This window comes from Rana temporaria, chromosome 1, assembly GCF_905171775.1.
Source record: "Rana temporaria chromosome 1, aRanTem1.1, whole genome shotgun sequence".
NCBI lineage: Eukaryota > Metazoa > Chordata > Amphibia > Anura > Ranidae > Rana > Rana temporaria.
In genome coordinates this window covers 164463536-164490094 of record NC_053489.1, presented here as the reverse complement: position 1 = coordinate 164490094, position 26559 = coordinate 164463536, and the positions used below count along the sequence as shown (strand labels likewise).

Sequence of the window (26559 nt, the reverse complement as noted above, 5' to 3'; positions counted from 1 at the left end):
TATGAGTTTCTATATGTGGACGTGGGGAAGAATGGCCGGATGTCTGATGGGGGAGTGTTCGCACGGACTGATTTCTATGATCGTCTCCAAGCTGGTGGTCTGGCATTGCCACCAGATGAAGATAATGTGGAAGGACTTCCGTTTGTGTTCCTAGCGGACGAGGCTTTCGGGCTTGGTCCTCACCTCATGCGGCCTTTTCCCCAGAGGACCCTCACCTCAGAGAGGAGTGTGTTTAATTTTCGGTTGGCCAGGGCTCGGAGGGTAGTCGAGAATGCCTTTGGGATACTCACCAACCGGTTCCGCCTGTTCAGGACATCGATACATCTGGCGGAATATAAATTGGACACCGTTGTATTTGCCTGCTGCATTTTGCACAACTTTTTACGCAGGCACTCCCAGACGTACCTACCCGACATCGGTTCTGAGGCAAGACTACCCTCAGATCCCCTTCCCGGGCTGGACACTGGTCGCGCTGGCTTGGCCCCCCAATCAGCTCGTGAGGTACGCGACAAATATGTTGAGTACTTCATGGGTCGGGGGGCCATTGCTATGCCAGATCATATTTCTTTCTAATTTGGCCCCCAAAGAAAGGAATATTCTCACAAATAATAAATAATTAGACCATTGGACTTTATACAGTTGTTTGTCATTAATGCTTTTTCTCTTTTTATCTGTCTTCCTGGTTCTCTAACTAACTTCTTCAATTTTACTGCATAATTGATTTCTCCACTTTTAGTAAATAACCACATTTAGCACAGTATTCACTCATCTACAAACAGGGTATTGAGTCTAGAAATAAGAAGCAACTCCATTTTTTAATTTTGAGGTCAATTTTTTTAATTTTTGCTTGTTCATGACCCCAAAAATTATTTTATATTTTTTTCATTACTCCCTGCTTTTGTACTTAGGAGTCTACAAAAAATTTTTTTTTTTCAGGTAATTCAACAAAAAATATTATGAAGATTATACATTTTTTAACAATTTCACAGTTTTGTTTATCAAATATAGTTCGATTTATTGTTTACATATATATATATATATATATCTAGAATATTTTTGGTGGGGTGTTTACCGCCTTAGTATTTTTTTTTCTCGGCATATTTTTTATGCACCAAAACCAATATTTCTTACATTTTTTTTTTTAGAATTTTTTTTTTTTTTTTTTGGTGTTTATTCTTTATGGTCTAAACTTTATAGTATCCAAAAATGTACAACATGGTCAAAAAGTAAAAAAATAAAATTTAGAAAATATAAAAACTCACAACAGCAGTCAGTCATGGTGTGCTTTCACACTGGAACACGCCAAAATTTGAAGATACACACATTCAGTGCAAACTCGCCAAATGTCATTGGTTCAACAGACAAATGGCCACATGTGCTATCTGACATCATGGGTGATCAATGTCTGTGTTTTGTGGGAGCAAACCCTTCCTCTCAACTACTTGAGGATGGAGGAGGGGGTTGGACCCACAAAGCACAGACACTAGATATTCTGTGATGGCAGATAGCACATGTTGGCACACTGTGTGTGTATCTTCAAATTTTGGCGTATTCATTATTAAAACAGTAAAAATGTTTGTGGGGGCGGGGGATGGGCGGGGGGTGTTTCAGTCTTTGACACGGCCCATCATGTCAATAATATTTTTAAAATTAGATTCGATGACCATCATTCTTTGCCGCATATTGTCCATTTCCGTGCTCCATTCCAAAAGGACATTTGTTACATTCTGTTCCATGAGAAACATCCTTTCACGCATATTGTGCATTTCAGTGCTGCACTCCATTACCTGCTGAATAATTATAGCAGCACTTGCACGTGAAAATATTGACACACCATCCTCCTCCCCTAAAAAAAAAAAAATGGTCATTTCCAAAATTAGTTTTCGAGGAGGCCTATCTACATATGTTTTTTTGAATCAAGCTAGGGTGACACTGACCTGATGGGCTTCTCCTTTCCACCTCTTCGACATCTTCTATCACTCCTCCTTCTTCCACCACCTCCCCATCATCTTCTATCACTCCTCCTTCTTCCACCACTTCCCCATCATCTTGGACTCCTCCTTCATCCATCAATCCACCTTCTTTCAATTCGCCAAATTGTTCTTCCGCCACTTGCCCTTCATCTGCTATAAATTCTAAGTCCAAAATTACTTCTTCCTCCTCTCTTCCTTCCTCCTTTCTTCCTTCCTCCTCTCCTTCCACATCCTCCTCTCCTTCCACATCCTCTTCTCCTTCCACATCCTCTTCTCCTTCCACATCCTCTTCTCCTTCCACATCCTCCTCCTCCTCCACATGGCGAGATGGAAGATTTTGGCCTTGTCTGGCCCTCTCTGCCTCCTCCAAATGCTGGCGACTTCTTTCCCCTGAAATAAAAAAAAAAAATTGTAGACTCATCAGCACACAGATATTGGAGAGCATAAATCGCACACATTGCTTAGAAGAGGCTTTCATTTAGTTACTTTTATCTTTCACCAAACCTACATTTTGGAATTACTTCTATGGCAAGCTCTGATCCTGCCCCTTTTTAGCAAAGTGACACACATGGATGTCCCCCCTAAACAGTATTTCTGGGAGACCCTACCAAAACACATTTTTGATTTGGGGAGACACAGGTGCTCTGCATTGCAGATGTGAAAACATCTGCTTTATTACCACTGTTTTTAGAATGAATCCTGTTTGCCTTTCCCATTCTCCTAATTTTTTTTTTTAGAACTAGCTTTTACACAATGTTTACAAACAAAGTTTTTGGCCAGTGAGCCATGTCCAGGTGTGTTGTTCCTGGAATAACCGAGCCTTTCTGAGAAACTATGTGATGTTACGTGGTTTACTAAGAACACTATTTGTAAATATGTAGTTATTTATGTCATAAAAAATAAATGACAACATGTCTTTAAAATTACAAGCAGGCCAAGGTGGCAGATGGTGAAATATACATGGCAACACATTATTGCAGACAATCACCCACCCCCCCCCCAACCCCAATATATATTTACTTACTTTTACGCAGAATTTTAAGTATTTTCTTCATCTGATGTGGCTCCCTCAATTTTAAGTCTGACCAGCGTTTCCTCAGCTGTTCCTTGGACCTGGTGATCCCAAACATCCTCTGCATTCTCCTGGCCACCTTGTCCATAATATGTGCCTTTCGGCGGTTAGGGGTCTTGTATGGCCCTAATTCACCATCATAGTCCTTCTTTCGCATGATGTAAACTAACTCCACCATTTCCTGGAACCGCATATTAGTGGCTTTGTATCTTCTTGGCCTTGATCGGGACGTCCCTGCCTCTGTCCCTTCACTTGTGGCATGAGAGCATCGTGCCCGCTCGTGTGACATCGCCATCTTTCCTTTCCCACAGAGATTATGGGCGTGGAAAAGATGAATTCTTACGCCATGGGCGGAGAAGAGGGCGGCGTTTAATACATACGCGGAGTGTAGAGAATGCAAACAACGTGTTTACGTAGGTTACGCGGAGAATCTTCGATCGCATCCTGAACATACACAGTTAACGCCATATTTCCTAAACTAATTGATTAGGGGCCTAGCAAAGGTGACGAGGGCGGGGTTTAATAAATACGCGGAGTGTTTAAAAGGTGCACGCCGTGATTACGCATCTTACGCGGTAATTAGGCGAGCGTGAGAAACGAGGAGCGAGAGACAGGAAGGTAAGGAAATTAAAAATGGGATCAGCAGAGGCCTGGAAAATGTAGACACATGGGATGGGGGTTTGGGCTGTTGGTTGCACCCTTTTTAAGCTATTCTGTCTATGGGGTACCACAATGTTATTTTGGTATCCAAATGCTTTTGGACAACTCACAAAATAGAGATGTGAACAATGCTGTACCACATTGACAAGTTTTTGAATGGTGTATTCAGATCAGGCAAAGTATTGTTCAAGTGTTGGTTGTACAGAGGTCATTAGGAAGTGTCTTTTATGTCATCCATTGTCAAAGGCATGAGATTTACACATGAAAGAGTGCCTAGATGAATACTGTCATTTGTAAGCATTGTTTATTTTTGTATATTCAAAATATTTACTGCAATGTTAACAATGGCTCTGCATCTAGCAAATCAATGTTTGGTACAACCAATGCGGCCGAGCTGCCAATCATTGTTTAAACAAGATAGACTGTGTTTGTAATTAGATATAGGTTATAAATTTGAAGACACATATTATATCAAGGTCAACGCTGATCCTTTTGAATATTTATTTTTCTTTGGTTTATGTTTTGCAAATCTAGACTCCAAAAGAAATATCATTTTTCAAAAAGTGAAATGGACCTCCTACAAACAAAGGAAGCTATAGAGGCCTTACTCCAAAAATATCAGGAGACGCCCATCCTGTGGAATTCCAAGCACTCGTTATATTGTAATAAAGATGTACGAGCGGCAGCACTAGAAGAGCTAGCAAACTATATGCAAACATGGGTGCCAGGATGCACTGCCAACATGGTGAAGGATAAACTTGCCAACCTCAGAAGCACATACAGGAGAGCATACAAAGCTAATAAAAGCAAAAAATCGGGAGCAGCAGCAACACAAGCAAAGGAACCCAAACTGTGGTATTATAAACAGATGGCTTTTTTGCGGGACGAAATGGAAGGCAGGAAAACGATGTCGAGTCTTTCTTCCAACCTTTCGTCCATGCTACCTTCCAGCGGACATTCCCCAGATGACCACAGCCCTGCAGAGTCGGAGGAAGAGGGCCTGGCTGACAGAGATGCAGATCTGCCACCCTTCGATGAGGAGGTATAGTAGTTTCCTCTATATTTCTGGCGTAAATAATTCTTGGTGGATTAATGATTTGATATTGTAAAAGAAAAGTCAAGCTGGGAAAAAGCAAAAAAAAAAGGTGTACAGACAAATAGGTGTCAGGGATGACAACTGCAGGGGTCAGAAGTAGAGTGTATTCAAGTAATAATGAACAGAAAATACTAAACGAAAAGCATGAAAATGAGTGTGGTTTTATTTTGCGAAATTGTAAAAAATGTCCTTTTTTTTGCACACAGGAAGAAGAGATCAGCCAGGAGGTGGCAGATCCTCACGTGTCTGTCAGCCAGGAGGAGGCCGGGGTCAGTGGCAGCCAGGAGGAGGCCGGGGTCAGTGGCAGCCAGGAGGAGGCCGGGGTCAGTGGCAGCCAGGAGGAGGCCGGGGTCAGTGGCAGCCAGGAGGAGGCTGGGCCCAGTGGCCTGCAGCAGGTCCCCCCGGCCAGGAGAACCACCACCAGCCAGTCTTCTCCCCCCCAGGTGAGGCCATCAGGCCGAAGGAGGCAGTTGAGGCCTGTGGAGGAGGCAAGCCTCCGCATGATACAGGAGGCAAGCGCCATCATGAGGGCCCCCCTCAACCCCACAGAGGCCTTCAGTGCCTCATTGGCCCACGATTTGAATGAAGGGGAGGAGGACCAGAGAAGACTGGCAAAGGCCCTGATGAACCAGGTCCTTTGGTGGATGCAGAAGGGCCTGCTGACCCCAGACACTGGGCTATGTGACCCGGCCCGGCTTGCGGAACACCATCCTCCTGCTGCCACATCGACCCCACCTGCAAGACCCCGTGTTAGATCCGCTGGAAGGCTGCCTGGAGGGAAGGCTGGAAAGAGGAGGAAACGTTGATTCTCTGCCTTCCATTTCCTTCCACATAAAGGACATATTGTTTGGACTACCACAGTTTGGGTTCCTTTGTTTCTGTGCTGCTGCTTCATATTTTTGGGTTTGGCTCCTGAGGCTTGGAAGTTTATCCTTCACCATGTTGGAAATGCAAGTTTGCATATAGTTTGCTATCTATTCTAGTGCTGCCGTTCTGTTTTTTTTTTGTGATGACATTTGCCTAAATAAAAGGCTTTTTGCTTTCATTTGAAAACATGTCTATTGTTTGTTATACTGTGGGGATTATTAGGCAGCAAACCTTTAATAAATATACAATGGGTCATTTACAAAGGACACACTCCTTGGGGGGGGGGGACATTTGGTGTGCCAACATGGTTTAATATTCTCAAATGAAACACCAAAAAAAAAAAAAAAAAATTACAAATAAAAAAACATGTTAAAAAATATTAAACTAAATGGTGACATAACTAGAAACAACAAAAAACAAAAAAAGATGCACATTCCTTTACAAAAATGACTACTATAAATTATGGAGGACCACCAACCAAAACACACGTCTGGCATAGAAAACATTATTAAAGGATTACATCACAAGCAAGAAATGTGACATTTCAGTATGGGACAACTCTATTGAAATTGCATCAGCAAGAGAACGGGGTTATTCTAGCAAGAGAAGAATTAATAAAACGAGGCAAGAAAATGTGGTTTAGTGCGCCTTTTTAAGACATTGTTCTCTTGCTAGAATAAAAGGTTTCTAATGACGAATGTGCCATATCCCAAACAAACGCGAGTTTTACCTGAACGAGCGCTCCCGTCTCCTCATTTGGACTGAGCATGCGCGGGGTTTTTGTACGCTGCTTTTGTGTACAGACGACCGAACATGTCTGACGGACACGATTCCAGCAGACTGTTTTAAAGCAAGACCAGGAAACAGTTGTTCGTTGGAAAACGGTCTGGCCGACGAATGTTTGCTGGAATCCTGTCCGTTACTGCCTACACACGAACGAACATGTCCGCTGAAACTGGTCCGCGGACCAGTTTCAGCAGACATGTTTGGTCGTGAGTATGGGGCCTTAGAGTTACTCTTATACATTACTAAGTATGCATGCTCCTAAAATAAAAAATATATATATACCTGATGCTATTACCACTATGACACTTCTGATAAACATGTTTACATTACTGGAATGTCTACTTTGGCAGTATTGATTTTCTATATTGGTCTTACAAAAAATAAAGATGTGGGGTTGACATCTCACTCTGTTTTTATTGGGACCCAAATAACTTTTAATGCAATTAAGGATGGATCATGTGATCATTAATCATTTAACTGTTCTTCCAGATTTAGGCCAATGTCACACTGCCAAATATGCAACTGGCTACACCTTACCAAGGTGCACCTACCACTTTACCTGAAGGAAGTTGCTTCCTTACAAGCAGAATATTTGCAGAAAATTTATTGCTGTCTAGGGAGTAGTGACGGAATAAACATAGAAATAATTATAATAAATAATGGGATTTTATAGGTGCCAGCTAGAAATAAAACCCATAATAAATGTTAAAAAGATACTGCGTTACAATTATTACAAATATCATAACAAATTTTTTTAGGGTACCTAGATGCTTGTAACCAAACCCTTGTACATATTATGTACATACTGTCTTAGGCATAATCTATACCATCAACTTGTTTAATTAAACTTTGTTATGACAAATAATTGTTGATGGAATTTTAACAAGTAGTTTTTTCAACAAGTTTCATGATGAGCTTCTTCAGAAAGAAATACTACTTGACAAGATTGTGTCATATCACTCAAGGAGAAGGCTTGCTGTCAAAGATCACAACTCTGAGACAGTTGCCACCATTGCCCGGGCATGGGCATAAGTGAGCAGCAGGAGAAGCAGACAAGGACCAAGTACCCTACCTTAAAATCAGAATGAAGAGCCAGCCCAGGGGGGGGGGGGTGCTGTGAGCAGGGTGTATTACAGAGAGGGGTTCCTATAAAATATACCAGCTCCTAAAGCAAAGAGAGCTGGTCTCAGTCACTGGTGTAATAGCATACTTACACAAGTTTACTGGGGATGTGGTGCCTACATGACTTCCCATCAGCCGGTATATTAATATTAAACATCAACACCTTAGAGTAGGTTAGTGGATTTTCAATTCTGTAGTTGGCCTTTGTCTACACATGAAGTTCCTCTAGTAGTAAGTGCTCTATCCATTAGGTCTTTCTTATAATTATGTTGATTTCCTTAAAAATTTGGCAAATGTATATTACAGTATGTATAATTGGCCTTTAATTTAATTTATTTGCCAAAGGAATTGGTGACATTTTTTAATTCTTTTTTTCTCTTGCATTTTCAAAACACTTTTTTTTTCTTCCTCTAGGGTCAGTAACCAATCAGACTTCACTCTTTCAGTATGATTCTCAAATACTTCTTGAACAGTACGCTTTGAAGCATGATCCTAGTTTCATACCTATATTTCATATTGAGGATGAGCAAAGTGATCCACTGTACCAAGAGGTAGAAAATATGTGTGGCAATGATTCATTCTGCAGATTTGATGCCTTTACTACAAGAAAACTGGAAGTTGGTAATGCTACCAAGGTTTCACATCAAAGTCACCACATCTTGGTGGAGAACCTTAAACCAGGTAGATTAAATGTTCCTTATTATCTATGCTGTATGAGCATGTTCTAAATGCAGAATCACAATAAAGCTGAGCAAATGCAATAAGTTAGACTCACAAAAGATGTGCCTAAAAATGCCTGAATTATTGCACATTGGGTTAACAGATTGTGCCTATTTGTTGATGCATCACTTTTTTAAGAACTTGATTTAAAGGCACAACTTTTTTTTTGTTTTGGAGTGGAGAGGGATTAGACACCCTGTCAGGTTTGTATTGCTGTCTGTGCCCATTTGGGAGATCCCCCTTCTCTAGTTGCACTGTTTACCATTTTAATTGAGAGGGGGAATTGTCCAAAGGGGACGCTACTTATAATAATAATAATAATAATGTTTACACTTATATAGCGCCAATTACACCATTGCCGATGTGTCTAAGCGCTGATAATGGTTGTCATTATTACCCAACTCAATGGTACTCATTTTACCGACCTCGGAAGGATGAAAGGCTGAGTGGACCCCGCCGTGATCGATCCTGCAACCCTTGGTAAACAGGCAATCACAGACTGCTGCAAAGGAGCATTAGCCCCCTGCGCTATCTTACCAGATCTTACTTATGGTGACTTGGAGCCTAGGTTGCCAGGGAATTCCTTTAATTTGCAGGGATTTCCACTCTCTTTCTGTTCTGATATGGGACAGGAAGTGAAGGGAAATCTCCACAATGGGGCACAGATGGTGAAAAAGAATTTCACTCCTTGCCTCTATCTGTTGCCTCAACCAACAGGTGGAGGTAAGGACTGATTAGCATCATGGGATTTCTCTCTTCATGGCCCCACAATTCACATGTTGAGGACACATGGATCATGCTGCAAATCATGTTGGACATTGAAGGACATCAAAGGTCACACTCTTTAGCTCCCATGTTATGCTTGCCCTCCATCTGTCCCCCAGTGGGTCCTTGTTGGTTCCTTTCCTTCAACTCCTGGGTTAGACACACCTTGCTGCCACCTGTTGGTTTATTGGCTTTTGGGACGTTGGCTCAGTCCAATATTCACTGAATTTACATCTACTCCTGAAGAAGCGAGCATCGGCTCGCGAAACTCGTCAAGTTACACAATGCCTGTGTATTACTGTACATCAACAATTCTAAATATATATGTATGTGGCTACTTGGTAATGTGTTTTATCACTGCCAAGTTGATTGGCATCATTGTTCATGTATCTCATATACAATGAATGTTATACAATTTATAAAACCATGTTTACTTTATATACTCTCATTGACCATGTTGTGCTCACCTCATTTAAACCAAGGGCATAATTCTTCTTTGTTTCATTTAATTTGGGGATGGAGGTGTGTCTGACAACAACAGACCATTTTCTTTTGTATCTAATGGAAGAATGGACAAGTTATTTTTCAGGACAAAAACAGACAAGCTAACAAAAACATAACAATATCTACTTCAAAAACTATTTTTATGTGAAACAGTGTTCATGCAGTAGTACTTAGATGCACATTGTATTCTCTGTATTAACTGAAATTATTTCCTTGTGTTATTTTATCAGTGGTCACATGTGGCTGGCTTGGATCACCAGCAAATGGATCTAAGAATGGAACAAACTACCTAGCTGGCTTTACCATCACATTTAGTTGTAACAGTGGTTTTGTACTGTCTGGGTCCAAACAGCGAACATGCCAATCTAATGGAAATTGGTCTGGGGCACCAGCTCAGTGTTTATTAGGTAAGAAATGTAAGCCTACATAGTACAATTTTTAAACTTTTTTTAAGTTTTATTATACTATTGTTTGCGGCTGTTTGGAACTGGGGGTAATCTATTATTAACACCTTCACATGTTTTCATAAAGGCTACTGTTTTCAGGTCTCATTATCAAGATGATTTATATACATAGTATTCTGTTTACTTGTACACATGCTGCATTTATCTTTTAATATTCAGTGCTGCAATCAAAACTAGCACTCAAGTCTTAGTAGGACCAAGACCTAACCCCAGTAAGGGTTGCTCAGAAGACTGTAGAAGACTGCTTCCCTTAATGTTGTAGAAAGGGAAGACTTGTCTTGTAGATAATCAAATCATTAATGTGATGAGGTTACACACTAGAGGATTATTGATTGTGTCTTTCTGTTAAGTTGCTCCTAGATTGTTGTTATAATTTTTGGAGGTAACTAAATTAAGCATTATACAATTTGTCCAAAGGCACCAAAAGATTTTAATTTTATTAATGAAGGTGACAGTTTTCTGTGTTATCACAGACCTTCTAACAGATTCTGGATCAGCATGGTGTCAACAGCCAATCTAAGTCACAGGTGAAGTCTCATGCTCCAAGTTCTTGGGACTCAGGAACAATTGTAACACACATAGCACTTGATTCATTATCAATAGTTCAACTTATAAAGTAATAGGTCATTTTCAAAATCAAAAATAATGTGTGTTTAATCTAATTATTGTATATATTATACCTGGATATGTACTGTAGGTTGGAAATATAGGCTGGTATATTAATCTGATTTATTCTTTTATTAACCAGGAAGTGACAATTCCTGTTCTATGCAGTGTGGACAACTTTTGCGTCAATGCTCCTGTCATGTAACCTGTGAGAATCTTGGCAACTGCTGTCCAGACTACCGCACATACTGTGTGCGTATTACACCAGAGTCTGGCTTGTTGATGGGGGGCAGAGACTTTGTCATTTTGGGTGTGACCTTTGATGAAAGCTCTGTAGTGAAATGCAGGTATGGTATGTAAAAAGTTAAACTAGGAATGTAACTAAAAATATCATTGCATTCCTTTGAGATTATTGTGTAGGATTTACCAAGAGTGTAATTTTTAAACACAAAGAAGTCATCCAACACAGTTTAGCAGGAAGCACACACAAGGCATAGCCAAACAACGGTAGTGAATTAGATTATATATTACTGTAAGCTCTTTTAACAATAAAAGTTTTCCATTCCGCAGTTCATTCACAAGATGTAGATAGAACAAAAACTCTATAAACATTGTTTCATAAAAGAAGCTTGGAAAACTATCAGCAACACGAATATTTGTTATTTTCTTATATGTAATATATGTAGACATATAGCACACATAACCCAATATAGGACATCTGCTTCTGATATCCCTATACCCCACTCTTTAAGTGCCACATTTAAGAAAATATGTTTACCCTCTCTTGATAAGCCTGTTTTAGGATGAAAGGATAGTTCTGGAATAATATAAGGAAACATGTTGATAATGTTGCAGTATAGTCATAGAAATCAAGTCTTCAGGTATATTCTAACAGAATTAAAGCGGTGTTCCATCCATTTAAAAGTCAGCAGCTACAAAAAGTGACACTCACCTATCCCACGCTCCAGCCATGCACCGGCTTTGTTACTGTGGGTGACCGGCTGTGGCTTCACAGCCAGGTGCGCACTGCGAATGCGCGAGCCACGCTGCACGCTGTGATTTGGTACCTGCTCCTCCCCCCAAAAAAATGACATGCCAAATGTGGCATTTCTGGGGGTCACCTACACTTAAAGCAGAAGTTCAATTTTTGGGTGGAACTCCGCTTTAAGTTTGTTCTAAAAAAACCTGATCAAACTTGATAAAGGACTAAAATATAAAGTACGCTTCTAAATAAACTGCAATGTTAGTGCTCATTTGGAATTAGCAAGTTTTGAAATTTCTGCATAATTTAAACATACATCACCAATCTCCATGATAAATAAAAAACACTGGGCCTATAATTTAATTCACATTGGATAAAGTAATATGCCTTTTGATTAGCTTGCCAGCCTTCAAAATAATTAAGTTTAATTTACCATGTATTTAGGTCCAATAGCTTGTTTGTTTTAGATTGAGTAGGAAATTATTAAAACCCTTGTAAGTTGATGTTTTTGCTGTCTGTGTTTCCTTGAAGAATTTTCCGTTCACTTTCCCTCCTGTACATGCAACAGCAAGTAGGAGAAAATCTCTCCAAAGTTTTCTGGAGAAAATGTGTAATTTTTGGAATTTAGATCACGTTCTTCTTTGGTGATAATGGTCACCAGGATTGAGAGGTTTATTCTAGCTAGGGGGACACAGACATGAATAAAATCAGTTAGGTCTTCTAATCCTTCCCCACTCAAAAATTCAACCTAAAGAAAACCTGCCAAATACTTTTTTTTTGTTTCATACTACTTTTTTAAATAAAAGTAAAAGTTTGTAAACGAGCAGGCACCAGAAGGTGGTTCCTATTCTTTTTGACGTTAGCAAAGTCTAGTCTTTAGAAAAGTGTGCACCACCTTGACCATGACCCATTTTGTTACAAAGGGTTGAGTTTTTTTTGGATAAGGCTATACCAGACTACTGTCCCTCTGTTCAGTCAGACAGCCTCAATAACCAACTAGGAAACTCTAGCTGGACATGGAGATGGTGGTTGGGTGGAATTTACCCCTACTGAAGGAACTCAAGCCAATAATAACAAAATTAAACCAATTTCAGAGGAGAACACAGAGAATGGTCCTAGAACTAATAAAGGTAACAACAGTTTCTAGAACTAATAATGATAATCACAGGCACTTTGTATTGTATTCTCTTTTGATTTTAACTTTTCAGAAGTAAAAAATGTACAAAAAGTATACATTTATGATTATTGCATGCTGTATCTTTTATCAGGTTTAACCTAGAAATCCTTGTAAATGGTTATGTGGATGATATGAGAAAAGTCCATTGTGTGTCACCTCTATTGTATGAAACTGGACGTATTCCATTTGAAATATCTGGGGATGGAGGAACAACATATCCCCACTCTGGCACTTGGCTGTCAGGTAACTATGTGAACCTTTGCAGTGTATATCCAAGATAAGAGTAGCTTCAGTGTGAAGATTATCATCATCTTGTTACTGGGCCATACTATGCTTTACAGGGCACCTTTACATCCTTTGAATTCCAGCCAAAAATGTTTTACTATTTATGAACAGAATGGTTATAATATCTTAAATCAGGTTTCCAGACAAACTCTCAAACATAACATTTCTGCTTACTTTGGTGAGATTTCTTTTCAATTATTGTGGTGACTCTTGTACAGAAAGTGATTAATAAACTCCCCAATGATAAAGTGACATATTCTTGCCTACTCTATTCTAAACTCGAACAAAACTCTGGGAGGACTTCCATTTAATGAAAAAAAAAAAAAAAACTACACTTTGAAAAGATTTTCCGATCTTTATTGTAGAATATACATTGTGCCTAAAATTATTGATATGCTGGTAACGTTTTTTTTTTTTTTTTCAAAAGAAATGCCCAGCACTGAATTTACTACAATTACAATTTTAGAAGTAATAGTGATTACAATAGTGATTACCCCAATAAATGGTTTTCACACTGTCCACAAATCTACACACACGGACACAAACACAGTACATAAATTAATTATTTAGTTAACTGTTTTGAAAAATAGAATAATAGGACAAGTAAACTTATCTGCAGAGACACAATCAGTACAGTACTGACATAGCTAGAAACATGCCCATGGAGGCATAATCAGCATACTGACACAACTAGAAACATGTCTGCAGAGACACACTGACATAACCTAAAATGTTTCCATAGAGCTGCCACCAATACTGCAATTAAAGAACCAGATCTATATTTTCGTAGATGCAGAATCAGTACCATACTCACACAGCCAGGAACAATCAGTGCCATAGTGCTAGTAAAAATATATCTGCATGGACATACGTAGATGGGGGTCTTGAAAATCAGCCTGCAGATATTTGCTGACCACAGATGGCATTTATGAAAGTTATTCTGATGTGGACCTTAATTACAATTGAAATACTCACTTTTCTTTGCATGCTAGAATAAAGAGTATTGTTAGAAAATGAATAGAAATTTCTAGAGTTGGGTTTTAAAATATTGTGACTCAATAAGGAATGTGTGGGGCTGTTTTGAGAACTCATATTTTTTCCTTTTGTCACTACAGTGCATCCTGGGAAAGTGTCTGAGTCAGAAAAATGCACTCTCGAGAATGACACAAAATGGCAGTACTATGGCACACCCAATTATGATGGCACCTTGACAGTTAAATGGGATCCAAACACGTTTAAGGAGAACTCAATTAACATTGAGGTCTGGGGCTATGGGGAATCAGGTAACATTTAAAAGCAATGCATTATGTTCTTTTAGTTATTATTATTATTATTATTAGTAATAGTATGATAGGATTTGTATAGCGCTGACAGTTTACGCAGCGCTTTTCAACTTGAGGGTAGACCGTACAAATACAATACACTTTAATACAGTAGGAATTAAAAGACCCTGCTCGTTAGAGCTTACAATCTAAGAGGGAGGGTCAGGAGATACAAGAGGTAATAACTGTGGGAGATGTACTGATAGAGAAAATAAATGTACAGTTGTTAGGTGGGGGCCCAGATAGGCTTCTCTAAAAAGATGAGTTTTCAGGGATCCTCTGAAAGTGGACAAAGTAGGAGATAGTGGGACAGATTGAGTTAGAGCATTCCGGAGGACTGGAGAGGCTTGGGAGAACTCCAGGGGGCAAGCATGGGATGAGGTGATAAGGGAGCTAGAGAGCAGGAGGTTTTTGGAAGGAGGAAAGAGAACAATTTTGTTGGTATTTTGAGACCAGGTTAGTTATGTAGCTGGGGGCCAGGTTGTGGATGGCTTTGTAAGTTGTTGTTAGTATCTTGAATTTAATTTGCTGGTTTAATGGCAGCCAATGGAGGGTTTGGCAGAGAGGACTAGCAGACGCTGAGCGGTTTGTAAGGTGGATGAGCCCGGCAGCACCATTCATGATGTTCTGATGGGAGGATAGCCTAATTAAAGGTAAGCCAATAAGGAGTGAGTTGCAGTAGTCGAGGTGAGAGATGACAAGGGAGTGGATAAGAAGCTTTGTGGTGACATTGGTTAGGAAGGGGCATATCTTGAAGATGTATTGGAGGTTGAGACGGCAAGCTTTGGACAGCAATTGAATGTGGGGCCGAAAGTATAGTTCGGAGTCCAGGATTACACCTAGGACCTTGGCGCAGGGGGACGGGTTGATATAAATCAGGAGAAGAGGCACGTGGGGGAGGAAATATCACAAGCTTGGTTTTGGATAGTTAAAATATTTATTGTTTTATTAATGTCTGTGTTTATCTGTGAGATTATCATTCTTACCAGTCATTAACAGTTGTGATTGTTTTCCTCTTTTTTTAGAGAGCATGCAAATTAAAGTAGGAAATTAAATGTATTGTCTTCTTTTCTATAATGGACAGGAATCCCTTATACAGAGTCCTGGACAGCAGCCTGGAAATATCTCTATACCTTGGTACATAAATATACCAACAACGGGAGTTACACTTTTATCCCCAATCCAGCATTGCCAGAACATAGCATATATGAGGTTGGAAGCCTAAGGATTGTGCCAAGTCAACATTCTAATGGGGAGAGGTAATTAAACAAAAATAAAACAGATACATTGACACTATTTGAATTGTGCTATATGTTTTTAATTTTGAAAGAGTGGGAAGGGCTCAGAACCCCTGTTAAATTTTACCAGTAGTCTATATCACCCTTTAAAAGATGTATCCTCAATTTCTGATGGGATAGAATGTGATGGGAAATCCTTCTAATGTGGACACAGATGGTAACAAAATGCTTTTTTATTTGTTGATGTCACTATCTGGTTGCTGTTGCTGTCAACATCTTTGTGATCCAGTGACAACCGCTCCCCTGATTTATTTCTTGGTGTCACAATAATTACAATTATCCCAGTGAGATTATTAACACCAATAAAAAATAAAAAAAGATACTCAAGTATGTCCAAAACTAAAAGAACAAATTTTAGCTGGAGTTGGGCTTTAACTAATTTACCTCAGAGTTTGCAAATAATACTAAAACCCATAATGGTTGTAAAGGCTCAAGGTTTTTTACCTTTTTGCATGAAGGTAAAAAACCCTCTATGTGCAGCAACCCCTCAAGCTCCCTCGCCCCCAAATACTTACCCCTCGATCCAGCGATGTGTACAAGAGCAGTGGCTCTCCCGAGTCTCTTCCTCCTCATTGGCTGAGCCATTAGCTTCCACTACTGTCAATCACAGCTAGTAAGCCAATGAGGCGAGATCAGGTACATGGTCCTAAAATGTGCTCTGTGTGTGAATGGACACACAGAGCAGCGGCTCAGGAGGGAGCCTGCTAAGGTGCTCCCATTGCAAACTGATTGGAGCGCCGGCGAGGGACCCGAGAAGAGGAGGATCGGGGCTGTTCTGTGCAAAATCACTGCACAGAGCAGGGAAGTATGATATGTTTGTTATTTTTAAGAAAAAACAAACCTGCCTTTAATATTTTATTTTATTTCAGGTACTTATATAGCGCCATCAATTTACGCAGCACTTTACATATACATTGTACATTCACATCAGTCCCTACCCTCAAGAGCTTACAACCTAAGGTCCCTAACACAGATTCATACATATACTAGGGCCCATTTAGATAGGAACCCGTTAACCTACCAACATGTCCTTAGAGTATATGTACTGTATATGTCCTTAATTAAACTTTAATGACAAAAGTAACCAGTTGGTCTGCAAATATATTTATTTATGCAGGACCTTGAAAAAAAAAAGTTAGTTGAACATATAATTTATAACAAGTATTACTTGTTATAATAAGGTGTGATCGGCTATTGCTGCAATTAACACACCCAATTCATTTTGCATTTGAAATTATAACAAAGAATAAAAAAAAATCTTAAAAGAGTAAGCTTGTGTTCTAGGGCAGCTACGGCGGCTGGCAGGATCGTGCCGACTTGCCGCTGTATAATGACCGTGGCGAGCGGTTAATGTGTACCGTTTTCGTATGATTTTCGCGCTTGACCAGATACAATAAACGGCAAAAGAAAAAATGTTGTCGCGCGAGAATTTTTGTGTTTGCTTCCTCGGTTCCGACTTGTTGTGAAACATTGAGGAAAACCAGATGATCGTCCACCTGATTTTCTTATAGTGTTTTCCAGCCTCTAGAGCTACAATAAAATCACTGGGAGAAAGCAGTTACAGTAGCCCTCTTCCTCTGCAAATATTTGAATCAGTTAATATGAGTACAACTTCTTATATAGTCCTCTGCACAATAACAGGACTTTTCAATCCTGGATGGGTAAACAGAACGTGCATACATTAATATTTGGGTGATTTTATTAGTGTGATGTACCCACTGATTGAACCTCTCCTAGCCCCGACTATTTCAACCTCGTCAAGCTCTTCAGCATTAGCTAAAACCATCTTGGAACTGAGTTTAATAGATCTATGGTGGTCTTGTAATCCTGTTGACTCTCAGTTTTCATGGTTTTCTAAAACCTTTATGACCCTATACAGAATTGATATGGCCTTGGTAAATAGTTAATTTGCCTCCACAGTGTCTAAAAACAAGGCAGTCAGCAGAAAACATAGGAGAAGCAGCCATGTAGATTTAAAAACGGAAGTGAGTACTGCAGGACCACCCTTCCTCCATTCAGTATTTCCTGTTCCTCTCGGGACAGAAGACCTAATAGGGGTGGCCACTGCTGCTTCTTCAAAAGAAAAAAAAACACACAAAGCAGAGCCTGGCACTCCCTCTGTGGCCATAGAGTCATGTCTTACAGGCACCTCAAAAGCACAGAAGTCTCCACGTTAGCATCCAGCAGTGACTCCACTTTTTAGAACCATTAAGCTGCAATACCTGCCATACATTTGTGTCTTAATGGGGTAGGCGCCCCCCAGCCTCAGCAGGTAACCCAATGCTAAAGGGAAATCTGAGGCCTCCATACACCTAATACATTAACCCCCACAGCTGTGGAAGGGGGTTATAGCAACCAACAGGGGCCTCTAACTGGGCTGTCTTTTGTTTTTGTTTAGTAAACCTACTGTCCAACTTCTGCAGGACCATATCCAGTTAGTAGTGAGCAAAACCAGTGTTCTACAGATGGCTTACATTTGCATTAAACATAATTGGTCATTAATGGCGATGATTATTTTAATGCATTAGCATTACTGTTTGGGATGCCCACTGTCGGGATTGACAAATGTATGGCTAACATTATTTGTTGTGCTTTTCTGCCTTTCCTTACTTATCAAAATAATGAAAGTATAATAAATGCCCAATAAATGGGTTTATATAATGTAAACCAGACTTTGTTTGTGATCACAGGGATGTCCATTCATTATGGAGTGTGGATCATGCCATGGCATGGCACCTGGGTGAAGACTTTCGCAAAGACTCTGCTACCTGGGCATATAACAAATGTTTAGATTGGCATGAAAGTGACAAGAGTCTTCCTGATTTTCTCTCTGAAATTATTGATTGTCCCTGCACTATGGAACAAGCCAGAGCTGATACTGGGAGATTTCATGTACGTTATTTACAAACTATTTCTGTGGTCATAATAGAATACTTGGTGCATGGCATAGTGATACATTTAATTGTATATTTCTAATAATTTTGTTCTTGTAAGTATCTTGTAGCTTAGAAGATATTTACCATATACGCTTGTGCTGACATCATCAGTGCATGTGCACTGAAGAAACGTCCCGTGTCATGACTGGTGACCAGGGACTCCCACGTGCAATGCGCGTGAGTGACGTTACGCGACTCTGGCCAGTCACAGAGCCAGAGTCCACGGCCCCGGAAGGAAGAGGGGTGAAGCGGAGACAACGGGGACATCGCAGGCTTCGTTTGCAGGTAAGTGCAATATAATGGGCTAGTATGCGATGCATACTAGCCCACTATGCTTTTACTTTGCAGTGGAAAAAAGAGGAAGTAAACCACATCAGGGTTTACTTCCTCTTTAAGTGTGATCGAACCAGCAAGATGTGTTACCAAGAGCAGCAGCACCACAGCCTTCATTGATTTTTTTCTGTAGGACCTGTGTGTTACTGCAGCTCATACATTGTAACAATTATGTTTCTTTTTTTTCTATACTAAAGGGGACAATTGTTGTCCTCTCAAGCAGAGATTTCCAACAAGACACAAAATCTCTTAGTGCAATAATGAGCACCACCAGAGGTAAAAAAAAAAAAAAATGCTCTCTTGTATTCAATAAAGATGGACAATCTTTACTGAATCATTGTAAAGATTAGGTCAGTTCAACCCCCAAGTGCTTGCAGTTACCCAGTTGCAGTAGGAAGATACACTTGCCACATGGTCAGCCTGTAATAGAACTAAGGCATAAACATGCATGACTCTACAGACCATTTATACTTGCTTATGGCCAATGAAGACCTCCAGTGGCAGTAGTTTCTCTGGGGGAACAGGAGGCAAAAACTTCAGTATCGTGGTTGATCAGTCTTTCCAGTGATAGGAACAGGCCCGTGTCGGTGGTCATTGAGCATTTTTTTCTTTTGCCCGATTGTTGGGCTCTCGGCATCACGATTGATGTGGATCTGCATTGCTGGATGATCTGATTGATGATAGATGTTCATTGCAGAACTTTTTGAGGACTTCTCAAAAACTGTCTATATGTGTTATGTTTACACTTTAAAAAAAAATGTGTGAATATTAAAAGGATGAAAAGGGACTTTCTGATTCCAATCAGCCTCTTGCCCACAAACCCCCAACAACCACTGGACCAGGGTTGCGGGGAAGGGGACACCGTACTTTTCCAGGGCAGTGCCCCCTGGGAAGGTGCCCCATATGTTGAGGGCATGAGATATGGTATGGTTCAGGAGGGAAAGAATGCATCCCCCTCCTTTTATGGTCTGCCATGCTGCATGAACAAATAATTGTTTGGTGAGGATTTTTTGGGGGGAACTCACCCCTTTTTAAATTTTTTATTCTTTTTTATTTTGCATGGGGGCCTCCTTAAAAATGATACCGGACGTGAAGAGCCCGATATGAATTGTCAGGGGAACCCCTACATCCTTTTTTTTTTTTTTACTATCCGCAGATCCTTTATTTACATGGCTGTGGATCCCGGCAATTAAGTAATACATTGATTGAAATTAATGAGGTCAGGTATTGTCACTGGTTACTAAGACCATGACAGGTGCAGGCTCTAACTACTTACATAACAACTATAAACAGAAGAAGGAAGCTGCCATATATATAGTAGCAGGTGAAAAAGACATTGCTATAATTGATATCTGCTATCTGCCTAAAAAGGCTGAACAACTGGTATTCATACAAATGCCTCAAAAAGGTTGGCCCAAACCTAGTGGAATATCTACTATATGGCCTAAGCACTACTTATGTGACATCTACCATAGGAAAAGACCAGAGTTCAGAATGGGTATTTCATCCTATTAAATAAGGTCCCACAATGAAATAGCTAGGCTTTTGGTCATGTTACAAACACTGGAAAAAGCCTGCAGCAGCATGCTCTCCAGTAAGGGTAGGTATTTCAGCTTGTTTTTGCTCATTACCTAATCCAGACAGGTATCACCTTTTATCATAGAGTATAAGTCTACTAGGGGCACAACTTTAATTCTTTAAAGCTGGAAAATGAAGGACAGTTTTAATACTGTACTATAATGTATAATTAAAATTGCTGAAATTGTGTATCCCAAACATTTGGCCTCTGTCAACTTTCTAAAAATCTATCCCTGGTAACAGTGCAACAAAACATACTATTTACAATATGTGTAATGCTATAATACAGTAAAATTTCCAATACTTAATAACCAGAATTATGCTTCTATGTTGCAGCCGGATTATGGATGTAACATAGAGACTGGAAGCACATGTACTTACCATCCTGGAGCTGTGCACTGTGTTAGAGGCATCTACGGCAGGTAACTTTTATTCCAGTATTCTAATATTTGCTGTAATACATTATATCATAATCTGTAACAGACCTTTATGGACTTGTGCATCATTTCACACAACCATTATAGCATAGGTGTAATTATATGATTTCCCATAAAGGAATTATTAAGGCAGATTGCAAATGACCACAAAGAATAGGGAATGCTTAATCATAAAAGTTGCAGATCCTCTGATTGAACCCATTCATAATGTTGCTCAACCTGAAACTTATGCCGCGTACACACGATCGGTCAAACCGATGAGAACGGTCTGATGGACCGTTTTCATCGGACCAAACCGATCGTGTGTGGGCCCCATCGGTTATTTATCCATTAGGTTAAAAAAAAGCAATCTTGTTTTAAATTTAACCGATGGATACCTAACCGATAGAAAAAAAACGATCGTTAGTAGGCACGACCATTGGTTAAAAATCCACGCATGCTCAGAATCAAGTTGACGCATGCTTGGAAGCATTGAACTTCATTTTTTCTGCACGTCGTTGTGTTTTACGTCACCGCGTTCTGACACGATCGTTTTTTTAACCGATGGTGTGTAGGCACGACTGACCATCAGTCAGCTTCATCAGTCAGCTTCATCAGTTAACCGATGAAAACGGTCCATCAGACCGTTCTCATCGGATGGACCGATCGTGTGTACGCGGCCTTAGTCATTCTGACAACAGTCAACTGTTCTGCCTTGTCTGCTACAAATCTTTATCTAAAATATTGTTATGAAATGATGACTCTAGTAATATGTGAAATATACAAGCTATATAAAAATAATAGTTTTGAGATACATAGAAATGCATGAGAAAATAAAACTAGATCAAAGCAATATACTGCCAACAATAAAAATGTTAATTTTTTTCCAGTCCCACCTTTGCAGCAGGTCAGCAGTGCTGTTATGATAAAGATGGTTTCCAAGTCCTCACTAGTGATTCTATAGGGGGTAGCACCCCTGACCGAGGTCATGACTGGGGCTCCCCGCCATACAAGAAGCCCCCCAGAGTACCAGGCTTTTCTCATTGGCTCTATGATGTCATCTCTTTTTATTACTGTTGCCTGTGGTCAGATAATTGTGACTACTACATGAAACTCAGGCCTTCTAGTGACTGTCGCAAGTACAAACCCCCAAAAGTTGGTAAGTACCTATCTGTTACCAGTTACAAATATAGAATTGAGTTTGGTGCCAGGTTTGAGAAGGCACAAGCTAAAGATGTATTTCTATATCAGCATAAACTAGATAAAGTTAATGCTACAGTCTGCTTGCAATTATTTTTAATTTTATAGAAAGTAGTTGTGTGAGCTGTCTGCAACATGGTGATACTGGGAGATTCATATTATTGCATGCATGGGTTAATTCAAATATTTAAAAAATTAAAACACATATATATCTGAAACATAAATCACCCAACATTGTTAACAATAGTAAGATTTGTTGTATTAAAAAAATCATATCTGCACCACTAGAGTTTTTTTTTTGTTTAAAGTTACATTTTTATTGTGTACTCCAACAAGACAAGAGATCTTACAAAAAGGAAATAATAATACAATACTCAGAGGTTCAGCCTTTAACACTGTGCAATCAGAGCAGGAGTCACATATGCACCATTAGAGTTTAACCAGAATGATCTGTAACAAGAGTCTTTATTTTCCAAAAATGTTAAAACTGCCTGGAATAGAAATTGCTGAATTGAAAGCTAACGAAAGATTTGTGAGATGCTACCAAAATTAGTTTTCAGGCTATAATAAAAGAATCTCATAAATTAATAAATATTAGCTTGACCCATTTAAAAACATGTATAACGTTGACCCAGTTTAATACAGCTATTATTCGTGCCGCGCAGAGACATGATGCTGCCCTAGGCACTCATGAATGATGATTCTTTTGTACAGGCTCCACCCATTTTATCATGTAATTACCATTATTAAAAATGAAATAAGAATTGAATATTTGAAGCAGCGTGCTGTCTGCTTTATATGCAAAGCTAGTTTTCAATTGCAGAAACCACCAAGCCATATCTATTATACAAGTAGTGTTCATCAGGGCGAGAGATGATGGTAGCAAACCTGACCACCAGTTAAAGCAGGAGCTTAATTGGTGTTGAATTTCTGTATGTGAGCTCACATTCTGAGTTGCCAAAGTGCTTTCATCCACTTGTGGACTGGCTGGGGGTAAATGGTGCTTGGCTGTGGAATCGTATTATGAAGTTGTTTTACAAAGTAAAAAAATGAATGTACACATCTGCTGTCATCCCCCAGAGCTCACCATCTGACTCCCCCTTACAGCCTCTTCATTCCTTTCTCCCTAATGTTTTTTGCTACCCAAAATTGTGCATAGGCAACCAGACAAAGCAAATGTGTGTGTAGCGCCCCCTTACTTTCAGTATGGGCACTACGCTAAAGTTAGTGGGGAATGGGAGAGTTACCTTGCTCCCATTCACTATTTTGTTCAAATTGTGGGACTTCCGTCATTCCAGAAATGTCCACTGGGTCAGTCTGTGGTCCAGGGATGCAATATCATCCCTGGCCAGCAGTTAGCGCCAGAGGGGTTCTGGCAGAGTAAGTTTCTCCAGCAGCCAATTAGTGGAGTTCTTTTACCTCGCGGGGTGTGCTCGAGAGGAGTATATCTGTGACAGGTGTCATGTGTTCTAAATTCTTCGCGGGGTCCTGTTCCAGGTGCGGCATCCACCTTCAGGGTGCGCGCATCCATGGACCCCGCCGTCGTGGCCCACCTTGTCATAGTTTCAGACCGCTTGGACCCTCACCCGGAGGTACCAGGGGACCCCAGCGACTTGCTGGGTTCCCGATTCTACTGAAAGGATCCCAGGCTGGGTGCCGTTCGATTGGGGAGTCGGTTTGAGGGGGACCCTGAGGCAGGTCGTCTAACAGAGCCTGAACAAACCAATTGGGGATCCGGTGACCAGAGTACTGACAGGTATGTTTGCTGTCATCTGGTGACCAATGCAGAAATCTACTGGGAGGATTCGCTCCATCTATCTATCTAGCTCAGTTACTGTAATTGGCCTGTGGCAGAGGCCCGAGCCGGGCCTGTGAAAGTGGCCTGTTCCTCCCAGAAATCCTAAGTGGCATCTCGGCTGCCAGGCCTGTAAAAAGAGGTCTGTTCGGGGGCACTTTACTTACTCAGTTGGAGTGGGGACGAGTTACAAATTGGTACTATACAGAGCAGTACTGACTGTTCTATTTAATATCCAGGCCTGATACTGCAAGGTTCTTCCTCTATTCATCAACTTTGTCCTTCCCAATTGATGTTGATGTTGGCCGTGTTGGCCTGGAAAATAAAGCATTGGAAAAACCCTTTATTCACTGTCTGGACCTTCGCTCACTGTTTGTCTCTACAATTGCACCCCTAGACAACGCCAGGGTAACTTAATAGGCCGATCCCAAATCAAACAGCGGCTCCTTCGGGGGTAGCGCTACATGTGTTTTTTTCTTTGGTGGTGCCACCTATAGCTCTTCAACTAAATACTGGCTTACAGACACCATATGGGAAAACATGGCCATAAGCCCCTGACCGTTACATGAACCTTCAAGACCATTGTAAAAGTTGTATACAGTACAATTATAAACAGTGACCCGTTTGACAGTTCAAAGTAAAAGATGATGTGCAAAGCGGAGTGGCCAATGGCAACACAATTTTAGTTTATCATAGAAAAACACATATATGAGAGTCAAAGGAGATGCACACCCCCAAAAAAAAAATATTTTAGTTTAATGCTATGTACTGCAGTACTTTGCCATGTTTCATAACATTTGAAGATTAAAAAAACAGACACATAGCAAAAACTATAGGCAAATAATACATCCCTGTCACTCTCTCATTATGTGGATAATGAAAAAGTGATATGCAAAAAAATATTGATTAAAGTACATCTAAACCTTTGTACTGTCTTACTTTATTAGGCTGCCCCCACGGTGTCCACTTGTATTATACATACTTTGAGCCTCCATTTTGTGATCCATTTTGTGATTCACTGCTCTGCTGGCCAATTCGTACTGCGAGCTACTACTTGAGGTCGCCATGAGTATGGTGGTTTCCTAGAAATGGGGGTACAGCTTGCATATGCAGTGCGAATTATTACTCACTTTTGGGGAGAAATGCTGTGCGGGTCCAAAAGGGGCTACACATATTGCTGGATCAGGGCAAAAGGTAAGTAGCGAGACCTAGTGAACAGCCCTCAACTGGGTGGAAGCAACTTATTAAAACTGTGCAAAGGTTTAGAAGTTGTTTTTTTTTTAACAATACTTTTCCTTCATATTGGCTTTTTAAACTAACAATGTAAAGTTAGAGGTTGAGAGCTGGTTCACACTGGGGCGACTTGGGATCCGACTTGAAGTCGCCTCAAGTTGTCCCAAGTCGCGCTGTCGAGAAAAACAATGCAAGTGAATGGGAGCGGTGTTAATACACACGACTCCAGTCGCTCCGACTTCAAAAGAAGTTCCTGTACTACTTCAATCCGACTTGTAGGTGATTTGTACCCATTGATTTCAATGGAAGTCGCCTCCAAGTCTGATCCAAGTCTGTCTTAACTAAAGCGACTTTCCAGGAAGATAACATACATTTCTCAGGCAAACCTCTCCCTCCCCCTCCCTCCCCTAGAGCTGATTGTTGTTTGATTGGCCACTGAAAAGTCTCCTGTCCTGGAGACGACTTCAAGTCGTGTTGTAAATCGCCCCAGATCGCCCTGTGGTTCATGCTCAAGTCGTGTCGGAGTCGCCTCTGAAAGTCGCGCTGGAAGTCGTGTCGCCCTAGTGTGAACCGACTCTGAGTGAAATGTTTAGTGTAGTAAAAGACTTTTGATAAATAAATAATACTTTATAATAATTTGTGTATGGAAATCCTCTGAATGAATGCAAAATGACTGCGCGGCAAATCTAAATATATAAATGTTTAACAAATTACAATTAAAAAACTGCCGCTCCCCTTAAAAAAGTGTTATGCCGCGTGCACACAATCATTTTTCAGCATGAAAGAAAACGTTGTTTTTCAGCATGTCTAAAAAACAAAGTTTTCCCAACTTCATCATTAAAAATGATGTTGCCCACACACTGATCTAGCAAAGCGCGGTGACGTACAACACGTACGACGGCACTATAAAGGGGAAGTTCCATTTGCCTTTGGGCTGCTTTAGCTGATTCAGTGTTAGTAAAAGACGATTCACGCTTTTCTGTCTGTTACAGCGTGATGAATGTGCGTACTCCATTACGAATGGTAGTTTTACCAGAACGAGCGCTCCCATCTCATAACTTGCTTCTGAGCATGCGCGGGTTTTTAACGTCGTTTTAGCCCACACACGATCATTTTTTACAACCCGAAAAACGACATAGTTTAAAACGACGTTAAAAAATGCAGCATGTTCGAAAAAAATTGGTCGTTTTTCAGAACATGAAAAACGATGTGCAGCCCACACACGATCATTTTAAATGACGTTTTTTAAAAATGACATTTTTTTCATGCTGAAAAATGATTGTGTGTACGTGGCATAATACACTCCCAATGGCAATTATAGTGAATATAGGGGGCGCTGTGTAGAAACTGTTGTGCATCCCTACTACAC

The 26559-nt window shown here is 40.3% G+C and overlaps 1 protein-coding gene across 2 annotated transcripts in view; it reads left to right on the top strand.

The window, feature by feature from the left end:
• The window catches only part of SUSD2 (sushi domain containing 2), a 320283-nt gene that overhangs the window by 166589 nt on the left and 127135 nt on the right, over nucleotides 1-26559 (top strand). For both annotated transcript variants that reach the window (XM_040345523.1, XM_040345532.1), the window contains exons 12-20: nucleotides 7991-8257; nucleotides 9796-9972; nucleotides 10778-10982; nucleotides 12886-13037; nucleotides 14195-14362; nucleotides 15486-15660; nucleotides 18390-18591; nucleotides 20883-20968; nucleotides 21853-22121. In XM_040345523.1, the coding sequence (XP_040201457.1) occupies nucleotides 7991-8257; nucleotides 9796-9972; nucleotides 10778-10982; nucleotides 12886-13037; nucleotides 14195-14362; nucleotides 15486-15660; nucleotides 18390-18591; nucleotides 20883-20968; nucleotides 21853-22121 (1701 nt within the window). The remainder of the gene's footprint in view (nucleotides 1-7990; nucleotides 8258-9795; nucleotides 9973-10777; nucleotides 10983-12885; nucleotides 13038-14194; nucleotides 14363-15485; nucleotides 15661-18389; nucleotides 18592-20882; nucleotides 20969-21852; nucleotides 22122-26559) is intronic.